The following is a 24,151-nucleotide window of genomic DNA, read 5'->3' on the forward strand; positions in this document are numbered from 1 at the left end:
AAATACAAGTTCAGGACCACAGAGCGCCGTGCATCTCCATCTTGAAGCCTCTAATCACTCGTTTGAAGACGGTGAGGTGAAGGTTTTAAGCAGGGAAAAAAGATGGTTTGAAAGAGGAGTTAAGGAAGCTATTATTGCTAAAAAAGAAAAACCTTCTTTAAACAGAAACGGAGGACTAAGATTCAATCTTCCTGTAGTGTACAATGGGATCCTGAACCCCTGGAGAGGTAGAGGACAAGTACCAGGGAATTTAGATGTTAATCAGGTACTCAGGGTGGGTGAGCCAGGGTCTCACAAAGACAAAGGGGAGACTAATAGCCCATTAAAGGGTTGAATAGGCTTGGTAGATACCAAGAGGGTAAGTTTCTGTTGTAACAAACAACTCTTTCCTCTTCAGGAAGGCTCCTCCCAATGGGCTGGACTTACCACAGAATAGTATAAATATCGGAGTTCTCGACCTAAATTCTTTTATTGACAATGACTCTTGGATGAGAGTCGAAACGTCCCTAACCCGAGTCCAGATGACTACAACTGAAGCTTTTTCTACTTTCTTCCCTTATTGTTACTAATCGTGTAATAGAGTAGAAAAATGGCTGCTGAGCCCATATTGCAGGTATAATCGGCTCTTGTTAAACATTCAACTGAAAATAACCCCAAAAGTTAAAGATGTTAAAAAAATTTGACACTTTCACCATTAGTGTGAAAAACATGATCATTCCTTGCCATATTTCTTCTGGTTTAGCTTCAGGTTGTAGCTAAAAATGAAAAACTTGTGCTTAGAGAATCCAATTGAGGGCCGGTGGCTGTCCTTTATTCAGAAACATTACCCAGTGGAGAGGACAAATTGGAAATTAGCTGCCATGGGCCAGCAAGTGGATAAAAAACCCTAGCTGCTTCTATGCATGTTAAGTATAGAGGTGCTTTGGTATATGCTCTTGTGCATGCGATTATAATAAATCATATGCCGTTACCACTGAGTCGTGCTCCTGTGTGTGCGCCGTTTAGCTAAAGATCCCTGATAAGGTCATAGTTAATGGAAAGACTGTTTAGTGGAGGATTCTTGAGCATTACATCCCATAAATGTAGTTGGGCTTGTGGCACCGCTGGGAGGTAGTTAGCGCTGGGTGTTCATACGACAACGTTTAAACAAGGATCCATCTCGTGAGGACACTAAATCGGCTGTATTTGGGCTTGGAGGCTTTTAGGACCCTTATTAGTGCCTAATGGCTTTATAAGAGGGGAGGCAGGGTTTGCGCAGGTGAAACGAGCAGATGAATATGAGTGGGCTGTCAGGAGGTGTCCTTGGGAGAGAATTTGATGCTAATTAGGCTGCTGTTTTCTCAATGGCATTCGGGAGTCTGTTTAACCTCTTGGCTCTGTGTGCGGTTTGACAGTGTACACGCCACACACAGGAAACAGCTTGTTGTCCATGCTTGTGCATGTATCTGTGCATAAGTATGTATAGAGCTGCCCTTTCTATCTGCTGACTCAGACTTGTTTCCCCTTCGAAAAGTAAATAACCTTGATCCGCCAAGCTGTCAGCGGCCCCGTATGTGCCCTCCTCTTCAAATCAAAAGTGTGGTGGGGAAATATATTTGCTCTCACTTCACAAAATGGACCACAAACACTACATCAGAGTATCATGTCTGAAAGAATTTGTGTCTTCAAAAAGCCACCTTCTGATCCAAACCTGGTCATTCTTAAAGTTAATGTTTTTAACGTTTTCCAGCACGCAAATCAATTCTGCTTAAATGCTACTTGTGTCTTTGAATGTATTTTCTGTAGCACCAAGAATACTCTTCAGGTGGGGTCAGGGTTAAACACACACATTTTAAGGAAAAATAATCGTCCACCCAGGAATATTTTAATAAGCCGCTTAAATTCCAGTGTAGTCCTTCTCAATCTTTCTTACTGTTTCTCTTTCTCTATCTTAACCGTCCCCTGGAGGTTAATTCCATAGGTTTCCAATTCAGATAACCATGGCAACAGGCTGGCGCTCTGGAGCTGTGGGTCGGAGGGACAGCAGCATTGATCAGCGTGAAATAGTGTCAGGTGGAGCATATGCGCACACACTTTTGATGGTGTTAAAGGAAGGATTCATTAAACTAGACGTTTCTCTCACTTGCAGGAAAAAGAAGCCCCCAGGAGGAGCTGGGCATGTTCAATCAATACATTTTAAACTAACAAATCTGCTATAGACAGTGGATAGTTAAAGCAACTCTACATCGTACACTAATATACATCATGTCTATTCATATCACTTTTCCGGTGGGGGGTGCAACTTACTTGTCTCCATAGTGATGTTATTGCTCTGCCTGTAGAGGGCATAGTTTAAACACGCTAATTGAATAAATGCAAGACATATACAGTAAAGAGGGTTGGGTGATATGCCAAAATTGTCAAAATCACACATTTTCCTGGGGCCAGATCACAATTTTGACTTCATCATGATACGTGTAGTGGTGGGAGATATATTGAAACATGGATCGTGTTGCAATAGTTGTTTTGGAAATATGCAAAATTTGTGTTTGCCTATAATTCATTCTGTTGAAATTAAGTATCATGTGATATTTCTGCACTTTTGGGGTTAATTGTATGATTGATTCAGGTTTTGTGCAATACTTGAAATTAAACCAAGACATTTACTGACACATTCATCAAAATTGCATTATGTCAATTTGACCAAAATTATTGAGATCCCGATTATAATTTATCACTATATTGCAGCGCTACAGATAAGTTAAGTAAGTCCATCCATCCATCCATCTTCTGCCGCTTTATCCGGGGCCTGGTCGCGGGGGCAGCAGTCTGAGCAGGGACTCCCAGACTTCCTTCTCCCCAGACACTTCCTCTAACTCCTCCGGGGGGATCCCGAGACGTTCCCAGGCCAGCCGAGAGACATAGTCTCTCCAGCGTGTCCTGGGTCTTCCCCGGGGCCTCTTCCCGGTGGGACATGCCTGAAACACCTCCCGAGGGAGGCGCCCAGGAGGCATCCGGAACAGATGCCCGAGCCACCTCAGCTGGCTCCTCTCGACGTGGAGGAGCAGCGGCTCTACTCCGAGCTCCCCCCGTGTGGCCGAGCTCCTCACCTTATCTCTAAGGGAGCGCCCAGCCACACGGCGAAGCAAACTCATTTCGACCGCTTGTATCCGCGATCTTGTTCTTTCGGTCACTACCCAAAGCTCATGACCATAGGTGAGGGTAGGAACGTAGACCGACCGGTAAATAGAGAGCTTTGCCTTTCGGCTCAGCTCCCTCTTTACCACAACGGTCCGATGCAGTGACTGCATCACTGCAGCCGCTGCACCGATCCGCCTGTCGATCTCACGCTCCATCCTTCCCTCACTCGTGAACAAGACCCCGAGATACTTGAACTCCTCCACTTGGGGCGAGGACACCCCACCCACCTGGAGAGGGCAAGCCACCTTTTTCCGGTCGAGAACCATGGCCTCGGATTTGGAGGTGCTGATTCTCATCCCAGCCGCTTCACACTCGGCTGCAAACCGTCCCAGTGCATGTTGCAGGTCCGGGTTTGATGGAGCCATCAGGACAACATCGTCTGCAAACAGCAGAGATGAGATCCTGTGGTCCCCAAACCGGACACCCTCCGACCCCTGACTGGGCCTAGAAATTCTGTCCATAAAAATTATGAACAGAACCGGTGACACAGGGCAGCCCTGGCGGAGTCCAACATGCACTGGGAACAGGTCTGACTTACTGCCGGCAATGCGAACACAGCTCCTGCTCCGGTCATACAGGGACCGGACAGCCCTGAGCAAAGGGCCCCGGACCCCGTACTCCCGGAGCACCCCCCAAAGGACACCCCGAGGGACACGGTCGAAAGCCTTCTCCAGATCCACAAAGCACATGTGGACTGGTTGGGCAAACTCCCATGAACCCTCGAGCACCCGATGGAGGGTATAGAGCTGGTCCAGTGTTCCACGACCGGGACGAAAACCACTCTGCTCCTCCTGAATCCGAGGTTCGACTATCGGTCGGATTCTCCTCTCCAGTACCTTGGAATAGACCTTACCCGGGAGGCTGAGGAGTGTGATCCCTCTGTAGTTGGAACACACCCTCCGGTCCCCCTTCTTGAACAGAGGGACCACCACCCCGGTCTGCCAGTCCAGAGGCACGGTCCCGGAACGCCACGCGATGTTGCAGAGACGTGTCAACCAAGACAGTCCTACAACATCCAGATACTTTAGGTACTCAGGGCGGATCTCATCCACCCCCGGAGCCCTGCCACCGAGGAGTTTGCGAACAACCTCAGTGACTTCAGCTTGGGTGATGGATGAGCCAGCCTCCGAGTCCCCGGTCTCTACTTCCTCTTCGGAAGACGTGACTGAGGGATTAAGCAGATCCTCAAAGTATTCCTTCCACCGTCCGACGACATCCCCAGTCGAGGTCAGCAGGCCTCCACCCGCACCGTAAACGGTGTTGGTGAGACACTGCTTCCCCCTCCTGAGGCGCCGGACGGTTTGCCAGAATTTCTTTGGTGCCGACCGATAGTCCTCCTCCATGGCCTCCCCGAACTCCTCCCAGGCCCGGGTTTTTGCCTCTGCGACAGCACAAGCTGCGGCTCGCTTGGCCTGCCGATACCCGTCGATGACCTCCGGAGACCTACAAGCCAGAGTGGCCTGATAGGCCTCCTTCTTCAGTCTGACGGCATCCCCTACTTCCGGTGTCCACCACCGGGTTCGGGGGTTGCCGTCACGACAGGCACCTGAGACCTTGCGACCACAGCTCCGAGCAGCCGCATCAACAATGGAGGCGGAGAACATGGTCCACTCGGACTCAATGTCCCCAGCCTCCCCCGGGACATGGGAGAAGCTCTCCCGGAGGTGCGAGTTGAATACACTACTGACAGAGGGCTCCACTAGACGTTCCCAACAGACCCTCACAATGCGCTTGGGTCTGCCAAGTCTGTCCGGCTTCCTCCTCCGCCAGCGGATCCAACTCACCACCAGGTGGTGATCGGTTGACAACTCTGCCCCTCTCTTCACCCGAGTGTCCAAGACACGCGGCCGGAGGTCTGATGACACGACAACAAAGTCGATCATTGACCTCCGGCCTAGGGTGTCCTGGTGCCATGTGCACTGATGGACACCCTTGTGCTTGAACATGGTGTTCGTTATGGACAATCCGTGGCTAGCACAGAAGTCCAATAACTGAACACCGCTCGGGTTCAGATCGGGGAAGCCGTTCTTCCCGATCACCCCTCTCCAGGTGTCACTGTCATTGCCCACGTGGGCGTTGAAGTCCCCCAGTAGAACAACGGAGTCCCCGGTCGGTGCACTAAGTTAAGTAAGTCTTAAGGTTATATGACAGGTTAGAGTTCAAAAGCGTAGTGAACACAATTCTATTTCAGATTTTACTCAACTTTTTGCCTATTTGATCATTTTTGTAAAGTTTATATTTGTTAACTTCCTGGGCGGATATGGGCAGCAAAAAAGACAGGTAGAGATAATTCCACAACTGTTACCTAGCAACCACACTGAAAATAAGAGTCAAAATCCAAATAAATTACACAATTGTTATGTTTTGACAAACAATAATACCATATAACACCTTTTTCTGTTGGATGATTGTTTAAATTGTCAGAAAAGGGTCAATTGTGTTTTTTTAATGGCACGTCGCCTTTTGATGACATCACAGGGATTTTAGAACGGTTTTAGAACTCAGCTTTTATTTTTCAAAATGTCTTCACAAACTGCAACTTAACAGAAGTAACAACTTTGATGAATATTTACAAGTACTATCCCACCAGACTAAGTCATTATTAGAAAAACACAACCTGTCATATCGACTTTAAATCCCACACTGAAAGAGTCCAGGCAACGCAATTACATCTCCTTGGAGACAAGCATGAGTCAAACCCCCATCTAAAAAAATGACATAGTGCAACTTTAAATAAATAAAACTTGTAACATATGTTTATTAGACCATAACTTCACATTCTTCACACTCTTCCATTTTAAGTTTAGTTTGGTTTCCAACTCACTTGACTTATAAAGGATTGATTTCAGCTTGAAACTTTCTGAAGCTAAGCCTCTTGGCAAAACATGTGCACGGAAAATAATTTAGACTAAAGACAGTATGGGTCAGTGTCCTTGAGCGACTTTAATCCCCCAAAGCGGAGCTATTCTCACTGACCCGTTAGACCAGTCCTCGGAGGTGGGCACCTGTGTATTTAACTGTAAAATAATAAGGCTCAAGTCATTTTTGTGTTTCCTCAAGTGCGACTCCAAACGGCACATACAACAGTCCCTCTGAGAAATCCCTTTTAAATGCAGTGTATTTTATTGCGCAGATGCTCACTTGACACATCCGCGCAGGCACTCGACCTTGATGAAGAGATTGATGTGGAGCGAACAGAGGAGTTGATGAAAAGGGTCTTTTTATTGAAGTGTAAAAGCAGGACTTTATAGCTGAGACCAGCAGAAGGTGTAGGCGGACACCTCCTCCTATACCGAACAAGCCAACGAGCTAGTGTAACTTTTAATGAGCGCTTCAAGTCTCATCTGCCCTTGGAATATATGACAACCCTGTATATATTTCATAGCACTGCCATTAACACAAGATAGTTACACTGGAATTGTGTGTTATTGTGTACTGTTAACAACAGCTTGTTAATTTAATTGGTTGCATGCCTCGACAGCAATGTGATTAACTGGGTTACAGTAGCTGCACTATGTATTCCTTGTTGCTACCTACCTTGCATCAGCTTGTTAATTTTGCTAATGATTCAGTAGTGTGTTAAAATATATAGGGTGACGCAGGCTGTTGATATATATGTATATTTGACCCTGTCTTTAGATACATTTAGGATACAATTTGATGAATATTAACCATTGTTTTGAATCGAGACAGTATAATTCTTGTGTCTGAGCTCAAGGTTTAACTTTTAATCACTGCTGTGCCGAAAACGCAGACCTACTCCTCCCATACACTTTTAAAATAACGTATTTTTTTTATTTTGCCGTTTCCTTTTAATTTGTTTTCTCCCTGGCTCTGGCTCTTAACTTAATTTCCCGGTGATTTGTCTGAGGACGAGCCACATGCCACTAGGAAGGCAGAGAGAAGCCGGATACAAGGGGAAAAAACATTCAATAAGTTTGTGTAAAAAACTTTCTTTATTAATTTTCTCTTCTCTTAGCCGAGAAAGTGCTTCCTCCCAGATAATCCGGTATGCCTTCTGTTTTATTGCATTTTTCTAATGAAATGCTCTGATGCAGACAGACCATCAACGAGCAATTCAGGCAAAGTGCCTTGTAGGGCACAGCTGCACTTGTTTTGAAGACGTTGAAATGCTGGTGAAGGGGCTTTAAAGTCCTCAGGCTGGTTTGCTTGTGTTTGCTGGTAACAAATATTTTCCCCATGTAAAGAAATGTCTTTGGTCAGATTGGTCCCATTGTGAGGAACTACATTGACAGCAGCCCCGTAGTATTGGACAAATATTTCACCAAATAATACAGGATTCTGGGAAATGCAATTTACAGCGGTTTATATCTGTCACATAAGAGCCAGTTACACCTGCAAGCGGCTATGAACCTGTTTGGTCATGTACATTTACACAGACTTATTATGACATAGAATTATAGCCTATAGGACTTTAAAATATGGTTATGTATTAACAAAAGTAAAGAAAATGTGTGAAAATAGAAAATGTTATGTTATGTACAAAGAATTACATTGATGTTAATCTTGATTACTAATATTTATTTTCAATTGACATTGACTAATTACAAGACAGTATTTTTGACATTGTATTTCAAGTTGAATCTGTATGATGTCATTTTTCAGGTACATGACCAAACAACAGGTTTAGTGGGTTAAAGAGACACAATAGCAGTGTAATTGGCTCTGATGGTGACAGATGTAGCTGCTGGTGTGGGCCTGGTGTCTACAAGGGTTCTGTGATAGTTTGGTGAATTGTCCCATTTCACTCATATTTAGCGCTCACACTCAAGTTCTGCTTTTGTCGTGAGGTGCATGCTGTTCAGCCCCGGCTCTCAGCCGGCCTTCAGTTTGATCTGCGCTCTGCACCTGAAACACACTGCACAAGCATTTTGTAGCGGAAGGGCCCGCCAGGCTCGTTTCACTTGTAAGTTTACTTCAGCAGATTGGAGGTTGCAGACAACACGCCAAAGCGCAGGTGTGAGCCGCAGCCAAAATCAAACCAAAATACTCTCCAAGCTTGAGGCTTGCACTGTTGTAGCGACCTCTGATGACCTCTGAGCATTGGTGACAGGAATGCCTGAAAATCGGCTTTTGTTACTGTAGCTTTACCTAAAATGCTTTCAATTTGAAACTGGATTAAAATGAATTCTCAGGAGAGATAAATCTCAGCTAAAAGATGTTGTTGTTTTATTAAAGAGACTTTATCCACATGACATACTGTGTAAAATATAAACATTGTCAATATTGTTTGCATTGATTTGTAAATGTCTTGAGGATGTTTCATGTGTGTAATTTGGTAATATTGCCTATAATGTTCTACATAATGGACAATTGAATTACCCACTTCCCTCTGATCTGACTCAGCTACATTCGTGCCAAACTAACCCCAAGGGGTCAGTCAGTGAGGGTCGGAGACAGGAAGAGCAGACTAGTTTCATACAAAGATGATCCAAGAGGAGGGTCCCGGGAAGAAGAAAAAAACTCTCTCCATTGGCTTAAACCAAGCTAGATAAGCTAAGATAGGACAAAAGACATACCCATAGAGGAATAACAAGGAGGCTAATTCCCTCTCCCCCAAGTAAATCTGGGCCCGCCTTTGGACGCAATTTTGCTTTAAACTGCAACACTTAAACTCAAGCAAAGGACGTTTTGCTGCGTTTTAAGTCTACAATTTATTTTAAAATCAAGGATGATCTTAAAATTGTCCTTATTTGTGGATTAGTGCAACTGCCTTTTCGTCATCGGAGGAAAGCCTCAGACCCAAGGAAAATGCAGAGCAAGCAGCCCTCATACAGTGATTCTTCAGCCCGATGCTGTCAGAGTTCCCAGCGTGACCCTTGCCGAGCTGAACCCTGGAGGCATCAGCTCCATCAACGCGGACATACAGGCCCATCTCGGCTGGATCACACAACTCCTGCTTCTGGTCATATAAATGCACAGTTTGGCTGATAAGATCACCTTTGAATCAACTCTAACACACAACTAGATAGATCTAGAGCAATTGTATCTATTGTCTCCATCTGTTACTGACCCATTTGCATATTCCATATTAGTATTACCTAAGTTCTTCTATTAAGAGTGTTTTTTAAATTTCCTATAAGTTATCTGTCCTTTTCCTCTGTATCTACCTGCGTTGCAACAATTAAATTTCCCCATGTGTGGACAATAAAGGAATATCTTATCTTATCTTATCTTAATAATTTGGTCAATAAAGCTTCATAAACCACAGTTGGTAAAGTGTTCATTTATTTCCAGAAAAGGGGTCAATGTCTCGGTTACGTTCTCATAACCTTCAGACTAACCAACTATTTTTTAATTCATTCATTTAGATATATGATTTGAAAATTGTTAATTGCCTAACAAATACTGGTGCATAAACATACCAAACTCTCATACTGAGTGGCAAGTTTGAAATCTTGATCCAATTCTTTAATCAATATTTGTTTTGAATGTCACTCTCTTTCATAAGTGGGAGGACATAAATAACACTACAGCACTTGTACAAGGAGTAATACCACACTCAGTCAAATAAATAAAAGAGGTGCTTATATTGATGCATTTTGATGTCTTGAGAAATACCACAGGCCTATCATGCATTGTTTAAATACTTTTTGAAAAAGAAAAAACGTGTTTAATCACTGTCAAACCGAGCAAGTCTTCCTTTTGATGTTTCATCAATGTACGATAGGCCTGTGGTGTTGCTCAAGTCATCAAAATGCATCAATAAAAGTGCATTTTCGATGTATTTAACTGAAAACCACTCCACAGGGCAGCTGCGACCTGAGGATCGCAGCTGCCCTGGCGCTTTGGCGTGCTGTCTGGAAACTCTGATATGCTGGAGAAGATGCGCAAGGCCCTTCGCTTGCCATTCCACTCCAAAATGCTTGTGCAGTGTGTTTTGGCCGTTAGCTTCCGATGTTGACGAGCGTGGAGCGGCGGTGAGTGGTACGGCTTTGTTTCACTCTGCGGAGCAAATTGAAGACGATGCAGAGATCTGGATGGAACAACGTGCGCTCCTTGACAAGGGTAAAACTAGCCATGTGCTGCTTGGTGGTGAGCGGACATAATGACAAGCTTAATGTCCCTGCTCTCACCATTTTACGCTATACGCTATATTGTGCTGTCTAATAAAGCCTCCAAGCCAAACTTTAAGTGACAGTCTTCAGATAACCCTACTCTATTACCATGAAATTATAGGCAGACATGTGAGTCCAGTTTTAGGTATAGTACCATGCTTTTACTAAAGAAAGCTGTGGTCCACTAAAGACATGCTCTGTGCTTCAATTAGTTTATTAAAGTCAATCAAAACTATATCTTTATTTGACAAGTGCACTGGCAAGACCGCGAGAGTTACAGGAGATCACACAATTACAGACATGTATACCAAAAACTGTTATTAACATTTATCTGTAAAAAAGACAATTCATCTCATTTACTCCTAACTCAGTCAACACTTTCTCATTTCTTCTGTTGGGAATCTAAATCCTTAAATATTACCCCACTATTAAAAATGTTAGTCGACTAAGATGCCATTAACCTATTAATCAACTAAAGGTCTGCAGCTCTAGCTTTTACATCAGGCTATTACTGATCTGTAAAGTTCAGAGCTACCGAACCGTCTACAAATTCATCCTGCTTTTTTGGTTGGATGTCTTCTGTCTGCACCAGTCTGAGCCATCTTCCTGTCATGACTTGAGCCTGTATAAATCATTCAGAAGGAGGATTTCCCAGTAGTTCCCTCTCCCCTCGAGCAGTCACACTGACACCCAACTGACGAGGCCGAAGATGACATGCAGCAACATTTATAAGACCAGACCAGATCACTTTTTCAAACCTCTCTGTTTCCAAAATGTTTTACTTTGTCGTCGTCGTCGTCGTCGTCGTCGTCGTGGTGGTGGTCAGGGTGGTCGTGGTCGTGGTGGTGGTTCAATGATCATAGGAATCAGCTTCAAGGGACTGGCCTGTATGTTTTTGGGTAAACATAACTTTAGCTATGTCTAACTAAAGGAGGCAAAAGTTTAGTTATTGTCTTTAGTCTTTGTCCTGTCCATAGTTTCTTTGGTAAAGAAGCTAACCACCATTTTTAATCCACCTTTTTTAATCCCAGTGGCTGTCAGACATTTTGCTTTTATGTGTTAAAGTGGTTCATTTTTCAGCAGGGACACAGAAATGATGAATTGCCTCATGTTTGAGCAGATCAAAACCTTCAGGGCTGACATTGAAACTCTAAATCTAGTCCCCTCACATCTATAAAGCTCATGGCTAAGTATCAGATCACAACTGCGTAGAGCAGATGTGGTTTTGTAGTTTGTTAAATTGGCTATTTAGTTGTTTGTTAACGAGTCATTGATTGTAGTTCTTGCAATACGGTATGTAATGTGTGTAAAGCATAGACTGGTCTGTCTTACTTTAACAAGCAACTGTCCATTAACACTACATTATTTCTAAACTATTTTGAAATAGGTAAATGCCTATTTTTGAGTAGGGATCTTGTCCTTAGGAGTAAACCGTTTTTGTCTTAAAGTGTTGCTGTTTTGAAAAACAAGACGTTTCGTCTCTCATCCAAGAGTCACTTTAAGACAAAAACTGGTTCATCCTAAGGACAAGATGCCTACTCAAAAACAGAGCAATGTAGTTTATTCAAACCAATCCAGTGAGGAAAGTTGTAAAGAGTGTTACTCAGGTGAGACTAAACAGCCATTTCACAAAAGGCTTTATCAACACAGAAGACATGCAAATTCAGGATTACAGAGCACCGTGCATCTTCATCACAAATCACTCTTTTGAAATTCTAAGCAGGAGAAGAAATGGTTTGAAAGTTAAGGAGGCTAGATTTGTTAAAAAGGAGAATCCCTCTTTAAACAGGAATGTAGTTTTAAGGTTCAATTTACTGGTAATACACAACAGTATTTTGAAGCCATGGGGCGGGATCAGCCCTGGCCATTCTGATGCTAATCAGATACTCGTCAGTGACGAGGAAGCTGCAGCTCGCTAACTATAGGATCACTATGGCTCATTACAGGACTGTTAGGGTAACAAAGAAGATTACATTCAGTGGAAACTTTTTTTAATGCGCATGCGCACGCTCACCCCCATCCTCCTGTTCCATCAAACCTCATGCATTAGCATGCAACAGCCCCGCTGCTACACGTGGGCCTGGTTTTGTTTAATTTTTTTGTGTTCTTTTTTTCATATTCTTTTCATTTGAAAAGAAAAGACTTCTGAAACAAAAAAATATTGTAACTCTTGGAAGATCCAAGCAACACATGAATGCACCATTACGCATTGATTATTGAAAGAGGTTTGTGGAGATTGCATTTTGAGAGCTTTAGCAATTGTACTTGAGTGAAAAGCTTTTTATATTGATTGGTTCATCTGAAAAATTAAGCCCTGAATTTCTCATGGCAGCGGTCGAGAGCTTTTGTCGGAGTGAGTAGTGGGGGAGAAATTGCAGTCAATTTGAACTATTGAGTTGATAAGATCCCACAAAAAATAATGTCTTCTTTGTGAGGGGAATTTTCCGCCTGGGAAAAGCTCTGGAATTTTTTATTGACCTTTAACACACTGTTGCATTCACTAAGGTCTGCTTTTCTTTTTCCCCACTCACTTCGGACCTTATTGAAAGCCCTCACGCATGCATGTCTGCGGCAGGTGCAGTTTCTCTTTTTCTTTCTCTTCTGTGTGTGAATGTGTGTGAATGTGTGTGAATGTGTGCCTTTGGGTGCCGGCCGACATCATCCGTCTACATTCCAGGTAATTAGGCCGGCCAACAGCTGAGTCCCATTAGCCTTGATTACAGCATTCAGAACAACACGAGGAGGAGAGACGAGCTTGTACCACAGAGCCCCATGGTCTTTATGCTTTAGGAGCTTGTACCACAGAGCCCCATGGTCTTTATGCTTTAGGAGCTTGTACCACAGAGCCCCATGGTCTTTATGCTTTAGGAGTTTGTACCACAGAGCCCCATGGTCTTTATGCTTTAGGAGCTTGTACCACAGAGCCCCATGGTCTTTATGCTTTAGGAGCTTGTACCACAGAGCCCCATGGTCTTTATGCTTTAGGAGCTTGTACCACAGAGCCCCATGGTCTTTATGCTTTAGGAGTTTGTACCACAGAGCCCCATGGTCTTTATGCTTTAGGAGCTTGTACCACAGAGCCCCATGGTCTTTATGCTTTAGGAGCTTGTACCACAGAGCCCCATGGTCTTTATGCTTTAGGAGCTTGTACCACAGAGCCCCATGGTCTTTATGCTTTAGGAGTTTTTACCACAGAGCCCCATGGTCTTTATGCTTTAGGAGCTTGTACCACAGAGCCCCATGGTCTTTATGCTTTAGGAGCTTGTACCACAGAGCCCCATGGTCTTTATGCATTAGGAGCTTGTACCACAGAGCCCCATGGTCTTTATGCTTTAGGAGCTTGTACCACAGAGCCCCATGGTCTTTATGCTTTAGGAGCTTGTACCACAGAGCCCCATGGTCTTTATGCTTTAGGAGTTTGTACCACAGAGCCCCATGGTCTTTATGCTTTAGGAGCTTGTACCACAGAGCCCCATGGTCTTTATGCTTTAGGAGCTTGTACCACAGAGCCCCATGGTCTTTATGCTTTAGGAGCTTGTACCACAGAGCCCCATGGTCTTTATGCTTTAGGAGCTTGTACCACAGAGCCCCATGGTCTTTATGCTTTAGGAGTTTGTACCACAGAGCCCCATGGTCTTTATGCTTTAGGAGCTTGTACCACAGAGCCCCATGGTCTTTATGCTTTAGGAGCTTGTACCACAGAGCCCCATGGTCTTTATGCTTTAGGAGCTTATACCACAGAGCCCCACGGTCTTTATGCTTTAGGAGCTTGTACCACAGAGCCCCACGGTCTTTATGCTTTAGGAGTTTGTACCACAGAGCCCCACGGTCTTTATGCTTTAGGAGCTTGTACCACAGAGCCCCATGGTCTTTATGCTTTAGGAGCTTGTACCACAGAGCCCCACGGTCTTTATGCTTTAGGAGCTTGTACCACAGAGCCCCATGGTCTTTATGCTTTAGGAGCTTGTACCACAGAGCCCCACGGTCTTTATGCTTTAGGAGCTTGTACCACAGAGCCCCACGGTCTTTATGCTTTAGGAGCTTGTACCACAGAGCCCCATGGTCTTTATGCTTTAGGAGCTTGTACCACAGAGCCCCACGGTCTTTATGCTTTAGGAGCTTGTACCACAGAGCCCCACGGTCTTTATGCTTTAGGAGCTTGTACCACAGAGCCCCACGGTCTTTATGCTTTAGGAGCTTGTACCACAGAGCCCCACGGTCTTTATGCTTTAGGAGTTTGTACCACAGAGCCCCACGGTCTTTATGCTTTAGGAGCTTGTACCACAGAGCCCCATGGTCTTTATGCTTTAGGAGCTTGTACCACAGAGCCCCATGGTCTTTATGCTTTAGGAGCTTGTACCACAGAGCCCCATGGTCTTTATGCATTAGGAGCTTGTACCACAGAGCCCCATGGTCTTTATGCATTAGGAGCTTGTACCACAGAGCCCCACGGTCTTTATGCTTTAGGAGCTTGTACCACAGAGCCCCATGGTCTTTATGCTTTAGGAGCTTGTACCACAGAGCCCCATGGTCTTTATGCTTTAGGAGCTTGTACCACAGAGCCTTGTGGTAAAAGCATGTCTGAAGCAGAACTAAAGCTGGTCTAAAACAGGACTGAAAGGTCTGAAGCAGGTTCCGTAAGACAATCCGCACATCACGCACAGATGTTGTCCTACCGTGCACTCACACAGGCCTTTCAATCCAACAAAACCCAGAACACACGCTGTCCTCCGGTGCCACAGCGCTTCCACAGACTTCCACGTTTACACCAAATCGTCAATGAAGCTGTTATTTACTGTTACACCCGTTTGTGCTTTGACAGAGCAGTGTTTCAGATGAACTAGGGCTCTGCTCCGTCGTGACCAGCGGCGGAGCAGCGCAGAGTGATGCAGTTGCGCCGCAATGCGTTGCAGAAGTGTCGCAGGAAAAAAATTGTATTAAATTGAATTATGGGAAACTGGGCTGCGGGCCAGGCCAAATTGCTTCAGGGCCCGGACTTAGCCCGTGGGCCGCCAATTGGGGACCCCTGCTTTAGGAGCTTGCAGCATACGACCTCATGGTTTTTATGCTTTAGGAGCTTGTACCACAGATCATCGTGGTCTGAGCGTGCTTTATGCTTTAGGATAGCTCTGTGGAGTCTGCATATCTTGGGACACTTGGAGCTCGAGATAGTCTAAAATGGGTATTATTATACATTTGATTTATATAGCCTCTTTAAAGACACACCTAAAAGCTGATTTAATACTGATCATTTTGGCAGTTAATGCATATTTCCTTTTAAGTTTATATTTGTTTCCATTGCAACTAGCACCAAAATGGTAGCAAGTGGTGATTTGTCACGTGTGTGACTGTCAGGCAAGAAACCGTAGAATAAGAAAATGCATTTAATCGCTACCTTTACTTAATACTTTTTTTGCATTTACACAAACACAAATATATTTGAATTTGGTAATAAATATTTTCAAATCATCTCACAAAAAGAGTAAGTGGTGTCAATACTTTTTATCTCTTTTCAGAGCCAAAAAAAATCCTACTTTGTGTTTTCTAACTATTGCTCTTTGGTGTGGGTCCTTGCCATTGTCTGGATTTTTATTACAGAAATTAATACGTTCCCGTACATCCATGCATGAACTGATTCTATTAAGCACCATTTTAAGCTACATTTGATCTTTTTGAAGTATCTCTGGCCACCCCTTGACCAATGCTGGGATGTCATATTGTTTTAGATGATAGCTTTAATCCCTTGATTGTCTGTCTCTGCTTGTATTGTGCTGCTTTTCCATGTGTCCAGACCAGCAGCTCTTTGCTTGTGGGCTGTGAATCTGGATGACCCTCCTTTATGGTGTTCGTTCCAGGATTTGGTGATTGATTCCAGGCATTGACGGTTGGCAGACGAGTGAGGCAGCCGCGTGCACTCTGAAATGGCTCTGTGATAAATTATGCCTTTTAGCTCATACTGTAGCAAGAGAGCCAGTGTTAAAAGTGGAAATCTAGACCCAAATGAAGAAAAATGTCATGTTAAGAGTGCAATACTGAACATAAACAACAAAGAAGATAAGCTCCCAGAAATGAGGAAATGTGAGACTGAGTTGACTAATGATGTAGCGTCATGTTTGAAAAAATTGAAGAATTGCTCACGAATGTGTCGCCATTATCCAGAAAGGCCATACTTGAGGCTACAAATGAGGCAGAGTTTGGATACGCTGCCAGTGTTGGAAGCCAAAGGGAAGAAATATTATCTGCAGTCACGAAATTGACTTAAACACAGAAATCAAATTCACTCAGTCAAGTGTTTTCTGTTGTCAAAGATTTGGTACAATTTTACTGCTGATTCAAATACAAAGAGGCATGAAATTTGACTCTGATTTGTTTACTATGTGAATTGGTGTCAGAAATATTTTTGAAACATTTGCGAACCAGTTCTGTTAAAGGTTGGTAATGGCTTCTGATTGGCCTTAAATGTCGGACTATGAAAAATGTCTTACTCCTAAGTAGAAGTTGGATAAGCATTACTAAAGAGACAAATTCACAGATAATAATCATGATAGTCTTTATTTGTAGCTTGATTATTGTAAAAACAAATCTGTACAATAACTAGTATAAAATCTATATACTATAATATCAATACTACATAAATCCCATAAATAACATTTGACCTTTCCTGATTAGTTTAGAATAGTCATGGATCACAGTAGTATTAAAAAATCTGTTTGAAATTATATGAAGTATTACAAATGAGAGTTTGAAATTGAAATATTGTGACAACACTAATCTAAATATTTCTGAAAGATGCTATGTTTTATTAATGTTCGAAATAAAAATCAATAAAACCATCTAAAGTCTACTTTTTGTAGTTTTGTCTATCTCTGACTGACTGATTGAACAATGAGATCATCCACATCTAGTGTCGTCTGCAGTGGACCTCACAAAGATAAAAAGTGTATATATCCAGGGCTAATGAAACCCAGGGTTTAGGCATCATAAAGTATTTATGTTATGTTCATTAAGTATTGATTAAGCCATTAGAGAGCGCTTAGACACCCAGACAATCATTATGAAAGATTACAAGTTGAGAAGGAGGAAGACCAACAGGGCAACGAACTGAACAAAACAGGACTATTGAAAGGCTAAAACACACAATTGAGACACTGAGAAAAAGAGTGGAGAAGAGGCAGAACTTGGCTCGTGAAATATTAATGAAGCATCCAGATATCATTTTAGACAGGCAGAAGATTAGGTGCTAATCCGTGCTAGAGCTAGAGAGGCAAATAGGGAGTGAATGGAGGCAAGGGTGGGAATGTAAAGTCTAGGAAGTCAAGAATGGAGAGGAGGAAGCATCTGAAGGAGGTCAAAGGAGGAGAAGAATAGGTGGATTTAAATGGGAAATGAGGGGAATTACAAGTGAAAAAAAGACTCACAGTATTGAGTTCATATCGTGTCTTAGACTTTCTAACCAAGTGTTTTCAAATGTATCTTATTCATTCCTGTAGAGTGTTGAGCAGCTGTAATTTATCATTTCTGATGTTAAGTTTTTCTATTTGAAATGCAATATTCAAGTTTCTTCTGCTTCTTCTCTCCTTTACCTGGGAGACTACAAACTAATATATTATTTATTTTTAATTTTATAATAAAATGAATGCCAAGTGGTATACATTTTAGTAGTAATGAAGTATTTGTTAAACCATTTAACACTTTACATTGTACTGTTTTTATTTCCGTATCTCAGTGACCCTCTGAACACTGCTTTTGACACTGTTGATCATGGCATCCTCTTACAAAGACTAGAGGACTGGGTGGGCATCACTGGCACTGCCCTTTATTGGTTAAAGTCCTATCTGGAAGATAGGAAGTTACTAATTTGTAACTGTGGCTCAGACCATATGCCCCCTCAGACCATATGACCTGTGGGGGGCCCCAAGGGTCAATCCAGGGTAGAGCTGGGCACTATTATTCGGTTCCAAGTAGGAACCTACCAAAAATGTCCAAGTAGTACTGGGATTGAAAGAAAAAAGTTCTTTCAACACAACTAAGTACGTTTTAACCATATCCAAACAAAGTGCTGTTAATAGAAAAGCTGAAGAAACAACAGAATGTACAGTCTTCAGTGCAGAGACTTGTGTCAAAAGTCTGCATGTTGTGTCGCTAATATGATTTAGTTTGCCATAGTCCTTGTGCTCGGTCCAGGTTAGATTGTAATCTCACAGTAAATGTGGTGAGGTTAAAATCCAGTGGAGCATGTCTGCGTATTTATATTTAATATATTTAATTTGTATTTATTTGGTCGGGACAATGCATGTTAATGAACATACACATACATATGAAACACATGATGTAAAAACGGCGGATTAGCCCGGGGTCCGCATGAAGTTGCAGAAGAAACACAAATATTATCCAATCCCCGTCATAGTCGTCCTCTTCTGTCAGGTACACATGTTCTTAAAGCGTAAATGTGAATGAAAAGCAAGCGCTGTGCCAGCTGTCTTTGATACATGTGCTGCATGCGGAGAAAACATAAGTGAAACTGAACTGCACGTGAGCTGCCCAAATCAGCTGTGTGGCTCCCATTCACTGTTTGCAGTGGTCTAGAGATATAACAAAAAATGAAGGCACCAAAAAAAGAACCATTCAGGAACCTGTACCAGCAGTTCCTGTTAGAGTACTGGTGTAAAAAAAATCAAGGGTCCCCAACCCTAATCCTCGACCAGATCCAGATTTATGTTTCACTGTCGGCAGGTGAATATGGACCAGTGGATCCACTCTGCATCCAACAGATCAGTGTGTGGATGCAAAACAAAACTTTCTCCAGCTGAACTCAGACAAGACTGAAATCATCGTCTTTGGCCACAGAAACAAAGTGTTAGCGGTCACCTCCAGAGTATCGCTCTAAAACCTAGAGAAATCTGGGGGTGATGATGGACTTAAATCAATAACATCAGCAGCTTTTTACAATCTAAAAAACATTGCCAAAATCAAAGCTGTACTGTCTAAACCAGACAGTTTGTCTCCAGTAGATTAGACTACTGTAACGGCCTGCTCACTGGCCTCTCCAAACGAGCTGTAAAACAGCTGCAGTACATCCAGAACGCTGCTGCTCGGGTCCTGACTAGAACCAGGAAGTACAATCACATTAGTCCTGTTCTGAGGTCTCTGCACTGGCTCCTGTGGCTCAGAGAATAGACTTTAAAGCAGCTCTGCTTGTGTACAAGTCTCTCCATGGCCTAGCACCAAAGTACATCTCAGACATGTTAGTGCCATATGAACCATCTCGGACTCTGAGGACCTCCGGGACCGGCCTCCTGCTGGTGCCAGAGTCAGGACAAAACATGAGGAATCTGCTTTTGTTTTATGCAGCTAAAATCTGCAACAGTCTTCCTGAAGATGTGAGACAGGCCTCTACTCTGACAATGTTCAATTGTGTTTAGCTGTGCATATGACTGAAAAGTTTTTATTTGCTCTCTTCTCTTTTGTCTTTATCTGTTTTGATTTTAATGCATTTTTACTGTTGTGTGAAGCACTTTAAATTGCCCTGTGTATGAATTTGCTCTATAAATAAATTTGCCTTGCCTTGCCATCTGTGCAGACAAACTGTTGTTACACAGGACAGTCTGCTTGTCTCCATGGAGATGTTATTGCGTTGCCTGGAATGAATTTCAACTTTCCTACCTGGTATTTACTATATTACAGTTATTTTTTTATTTTTATTTTTATCTTTATTTATTTTTCCTCTCCATCCCTTGTTGGGAAATGAGAGGTTTTGTCTATAGGAGTTTTTGTTTATAAGAGTTTTTGTTTATAAGAGTTCTTCTATTAAGAGTGTTTTTCAAACTTCCTATAAGTTATCTGTTGTTTTCCTCTGTATCTAACTGCGTTGCAACAATGAAATTTCCCCATATGTGGACAATAAAAGATTATCTTATCTTATTTTTAATTGCTTATTGCAGGGTCTCCTCTTCACAGATCTGACCTGCAACTTGGCCTTATGGAGTCACCTACATGTAGATATATACTATGTCATATTGTGACATTCTAGGTAAATAAATAACATCTCAACGGAGACGTAGGCTACACGGAGGTTACAAAGGAGAGGGAGAATAGCGAATGGAGACAATTGGTAATTTGTTAGTCGAGATATGAACTCATAATGCAGTGGCAGACAAAGTTCCCTGTACAATACATGCATGTCGAGGGTGTTCGGCCTCTGTTCCCTCCAGCTCTCCAGCAGGTGTCAATGCATTGCAAGGCTAACCAGGAAGCAACAAGAGTCCTGTTATAATGATGCAGCAATGAGGTCTAATGAGGCTGAAAAGGCAGAGTGACTGGTTGGCAGGCGGGCACTACCCAGGCAGGGTGTATGAAACAGTCTCCAGCTCACGGCAGATGTTACAGAGAGAGAAACAGACAAAAGGGCAAAGGAACACAGGGAAACAAGTCTTGCGTCATTTGTAACATGCAGAGGAGAAGTAACTTTGAGCATTATTAACTCTGAACAAAGTCAGGAGTTCACTCATAGGGCCGAAACTTCACAGAATGTTCTTGAGTTTCAGGGATGGCAAATTCCTTTTGCAGTTTTGTTTTGAAGTTACTTGGCATTTTGCTTCACATTTACTTCATCAAAACTTTGTGGAAACTATTTTGACAGTGTTTTATCTTGGTAATTGGTGTGAGAAGTTGGTCCTAATAACTATGTTTTGAGTAGCGATGCGCAATAAAAAGAAGTAATAACTGATTTTATTTTTACCGTGTTCAATTTTGCAGTAAGAATACACAATTCTTTATACTCTTTTAGTTTAGTTTTTTTGTTATTGTTTGCCCTTACTGGATCTTGCACATTTATTTTCATTACACTAATACCAAAACAATATTCTACACAATCTAATAGTTTTTTAAGTTATTATTTTTGATTTGTACTTGTTACTTCTACTTGAGTAATTTTGGAGTGACTGATCTATGTGGCTCATTATTTCTGATAACTCGACCCATCTTGATTTCACCAGACTGACACAATATGATGATTGAGAGACGCAGAAAGGCAAACTCGGATGCAGCAGTTCACAATTCTGAACCAAAGAAGCGGAAAGACAATGCCAGTTTAAAGTAATCAAACAATAAACCTCAGCTGGAGAGATAAATGTGTTCAAGTCTCCATTCAGTCCTCTTGTTACTCCTTCTGGTATGGAAATGGCCTTGTAAAAAGAACAGATGACCCATTTTTGCAGAAATTGGGCAAAGCACTGGGAGGTTTAGTCTGAGACATATTGTGTTTGGATGAAATTAGCTTGAAGTCTCCACAGGGAGCGGAAATCCACTGTTTTATAGTGTAGTATTTTTATTGCTCGCAAAGAACATGAAATATTGTCCGCTTTGCTCCCATATGATATAATAGAAGTACGCTGCAGTACAAGATGTCTAACATGTATCATGTATTACATGATGTATACAATATTTCTGGTCATTTTCTCCCCAAAAGTACCAAATAAGAATAATTTGAAAACCTGTTTGGACTAAAGACTAAAGACTGGGTTGGTATTTTCTAAAGTAGAACCTGCAGATCAATAGCAGCCCCTGCAGCTTGTACCTGTGTGTGTTTCCACTTACATAATGCACACAACACAAATGCACAAAAGTGTAAAGAAACCCCAAGGAACTACATCTATACATTTAGCGCTGTGTAGGAGGGGAGTCATGTCCCTCTCGTCTGAGCTGTCTGCTGTTGTGCGCTCTGTGTGTATGTATATGTATATATATATATGTATATATATATATATATATATATATATATATATATATATATACATAGTATTTGCATGATCTCTGTACATTATTAGGACGATATTTCCGATATTTCAACAATGCTTTAGGAATGTGCAAAACATGCCTGCAAATGTCTTAGTTGAGGTTCAAATATCACACAAAACACTTTATAACCTTGTTCTCTTTTGAACTAATGTATTTATTTTTGGGGGGCATGTAGGCTTTATTAGACAGGACAGTACAGTGTAAAATGAGGATTAGACCAGAGAAGGACTTAACAGCAAGCTGTCAAGTACCGGATTTGAACTCATGACACAACACAAACACACTAATTGGCTAACTCATTAATTTCAACTTCTGTCTCTGCTGACGTTTCCTTTGACACTTTTATTTGTGTTTCTTAACTTAATAAACCTTACTTTTTACAGAGTTTTTGTAAATATTTGATTGGTCAATAATAAGCAATTCAGCACAGAAAAAAACTTTACCTATTACAAATAACAATGGATGAAAAGCCCACCAGGTTTTCACTCTCTAATAGACCATGCAAACCCTATTCAGGCGTTCATAGAATCAAATGGAGAAGAAGCATTCAACCCATAAACCACCATTCCTCCCATCAACCATGTGCTGGGAATGTATTGTTTTTACCATGTTTATTCAAGCAAAAGTCTGAGCAAGGCTGATAGAGTAAACAATATGAAACTGATGACTGAATGCACAGAAAAACCAACCAGTGAAGAGACAGTGAACAGGAATATAAAGAAATGCCAAATGTTTTGTCACGCACAAAAAAGACCATTTGTATTATCCATGGTTTTCAGAGTAATTGAAAATTAGTACAGTTGCCATAGCAATTTACAATTCAAAACAAAACAAATATATACATATATTTTTTAGATATGTTTTGTTTGTAGTTATTAACTGTTGAAGGTGCTCATTGGTGGCTGGAAGCAAGGACAAAGAAACAAAGAAAAAACATCAGCACATGTGTTTACAATGTTTTAAAGCAATGATTTAGCCCTGTTAATAAATCAAATAAAAATAACAAAAAATCATGTATTTTTGAATTGTAAAATGTTGCCTATAAACAGTACCTACATTTTGAATCATGAAATGTGTATGTTTTTCTACTAAAAGGAAACCAACACATGAATAACAGCATGAAATTAAATTGGATATTTGTGTTTGCAACATGCTTGAATTCACTCAATATATGAGCTGTAATGTATATGTTATGTCACAGAAGTGACTTTAAATGCTGGTAAATGCAGCAGTTAGAAGTGATGTCTTTTTCCAGGGGCAAAGACTCTTCTGCTCACATCTTCCACAGATCCTGAGGGGCCTTTCTTTAGCTTTAGGGGTTTTAAGCATTAACTTTCTATTCATTAAACACATCCGCTGTGAGAGAATTGCCATAAATATAGCAGAGGCAGGCATATGGCTGCATTAACCTTTAATGTATCCACAACCACAATAGCCTGAATTAAGTTACATTTTATTACATCTTTGTTCAACCTTAAAAATCACTTTGCTCTTTCAGGAATTTTGTGTATAATTAGACTTCAATGTATTATGCCAGCAATTATTCAGTAAAGTTTGTTTTTTTAAAGTTCAGAGGGACTAGCTTATTCCGGTTTGTTTGTCTCCCACAGCAACAGGAGCAGGACCCCACAAACCTGTACATCTCGAACCTGCCTGTGTCCATGGACGAGCAGGAGCTGGAGAACATGCTGAAGCCTTTCGGTCACGTAATCTCCACGCGGATACTCCGAGACGCCAACGGGCTCAGCAGAGGGGTCGGCTTTGCCAGGTAAACCGACAACTACACTGACAATCCAACAAGAATGAGTGGGAGAGATTAGACATTATAGTAATTGTTTGATCAGAGGCCAACAACATGTTACTCAGAGCACTTAGAATTGAATGTCTATTAACATTTATTGAATATCATTGCTTAGGAAAAACTGTGACTGGCAAAAGAGTTAAAATGACATGAATAATTACAGTAACTGAGAACATTCAATAGGGTTTAGTGTTAGCTAGAAATGAAGAAACATAAGTCGCTGTGCTCTTCATTTTAGCTCCTTTTAGTTTGATTAAAATAATTAAAAGGCCATCTGATAATGCCAATATGCAAA

At 41.9% G+C, this 24,151-nt stretch overlaps 1 protein-coding gene across 1 annotated transcript in view; it reads left to right on the plus strand.

The window, feature by feature from the left end:
- LOC140374518 (RNA-binding motif, single-stranded-interacting protein 3-like) overlaps window positions 1-24,151 on the plus strand; it is a 142,170-nt gene that overhangs the window by 66,315 nt on the left and 51,704 nt on the right. The window contains exon 5 of the mRNA XM_072461445.1: window positions 23,666-23,823. Coding sequence (XP_072317546.1) covers window positions 23,666-23,823 — 158 coding nt within the window. The remainder of the gene's footprint in view (window positions 1-23,665; window positions 23,824-24,151) is intronic.

The sequence above is a fragment of the Eucyclogobius newberryi genome, unplaced genomic scaffold (assembly GCF_026437365.1).
Source record: "Eucyclogobius newberryi isolate DKJ021-1_F unplaced genomic scaffold, fEucNew1.0.hap1 SCAF_3, whole genome shotgun sequence".
Classification (NCBI taxonomy): domain Eukaryota; kingdom Metazoa; phylum Chordata; class Actinopteri; order Gobiiformes; family Gobiidae; genus Eucyclogobius; species Eucyclogobius newberryi.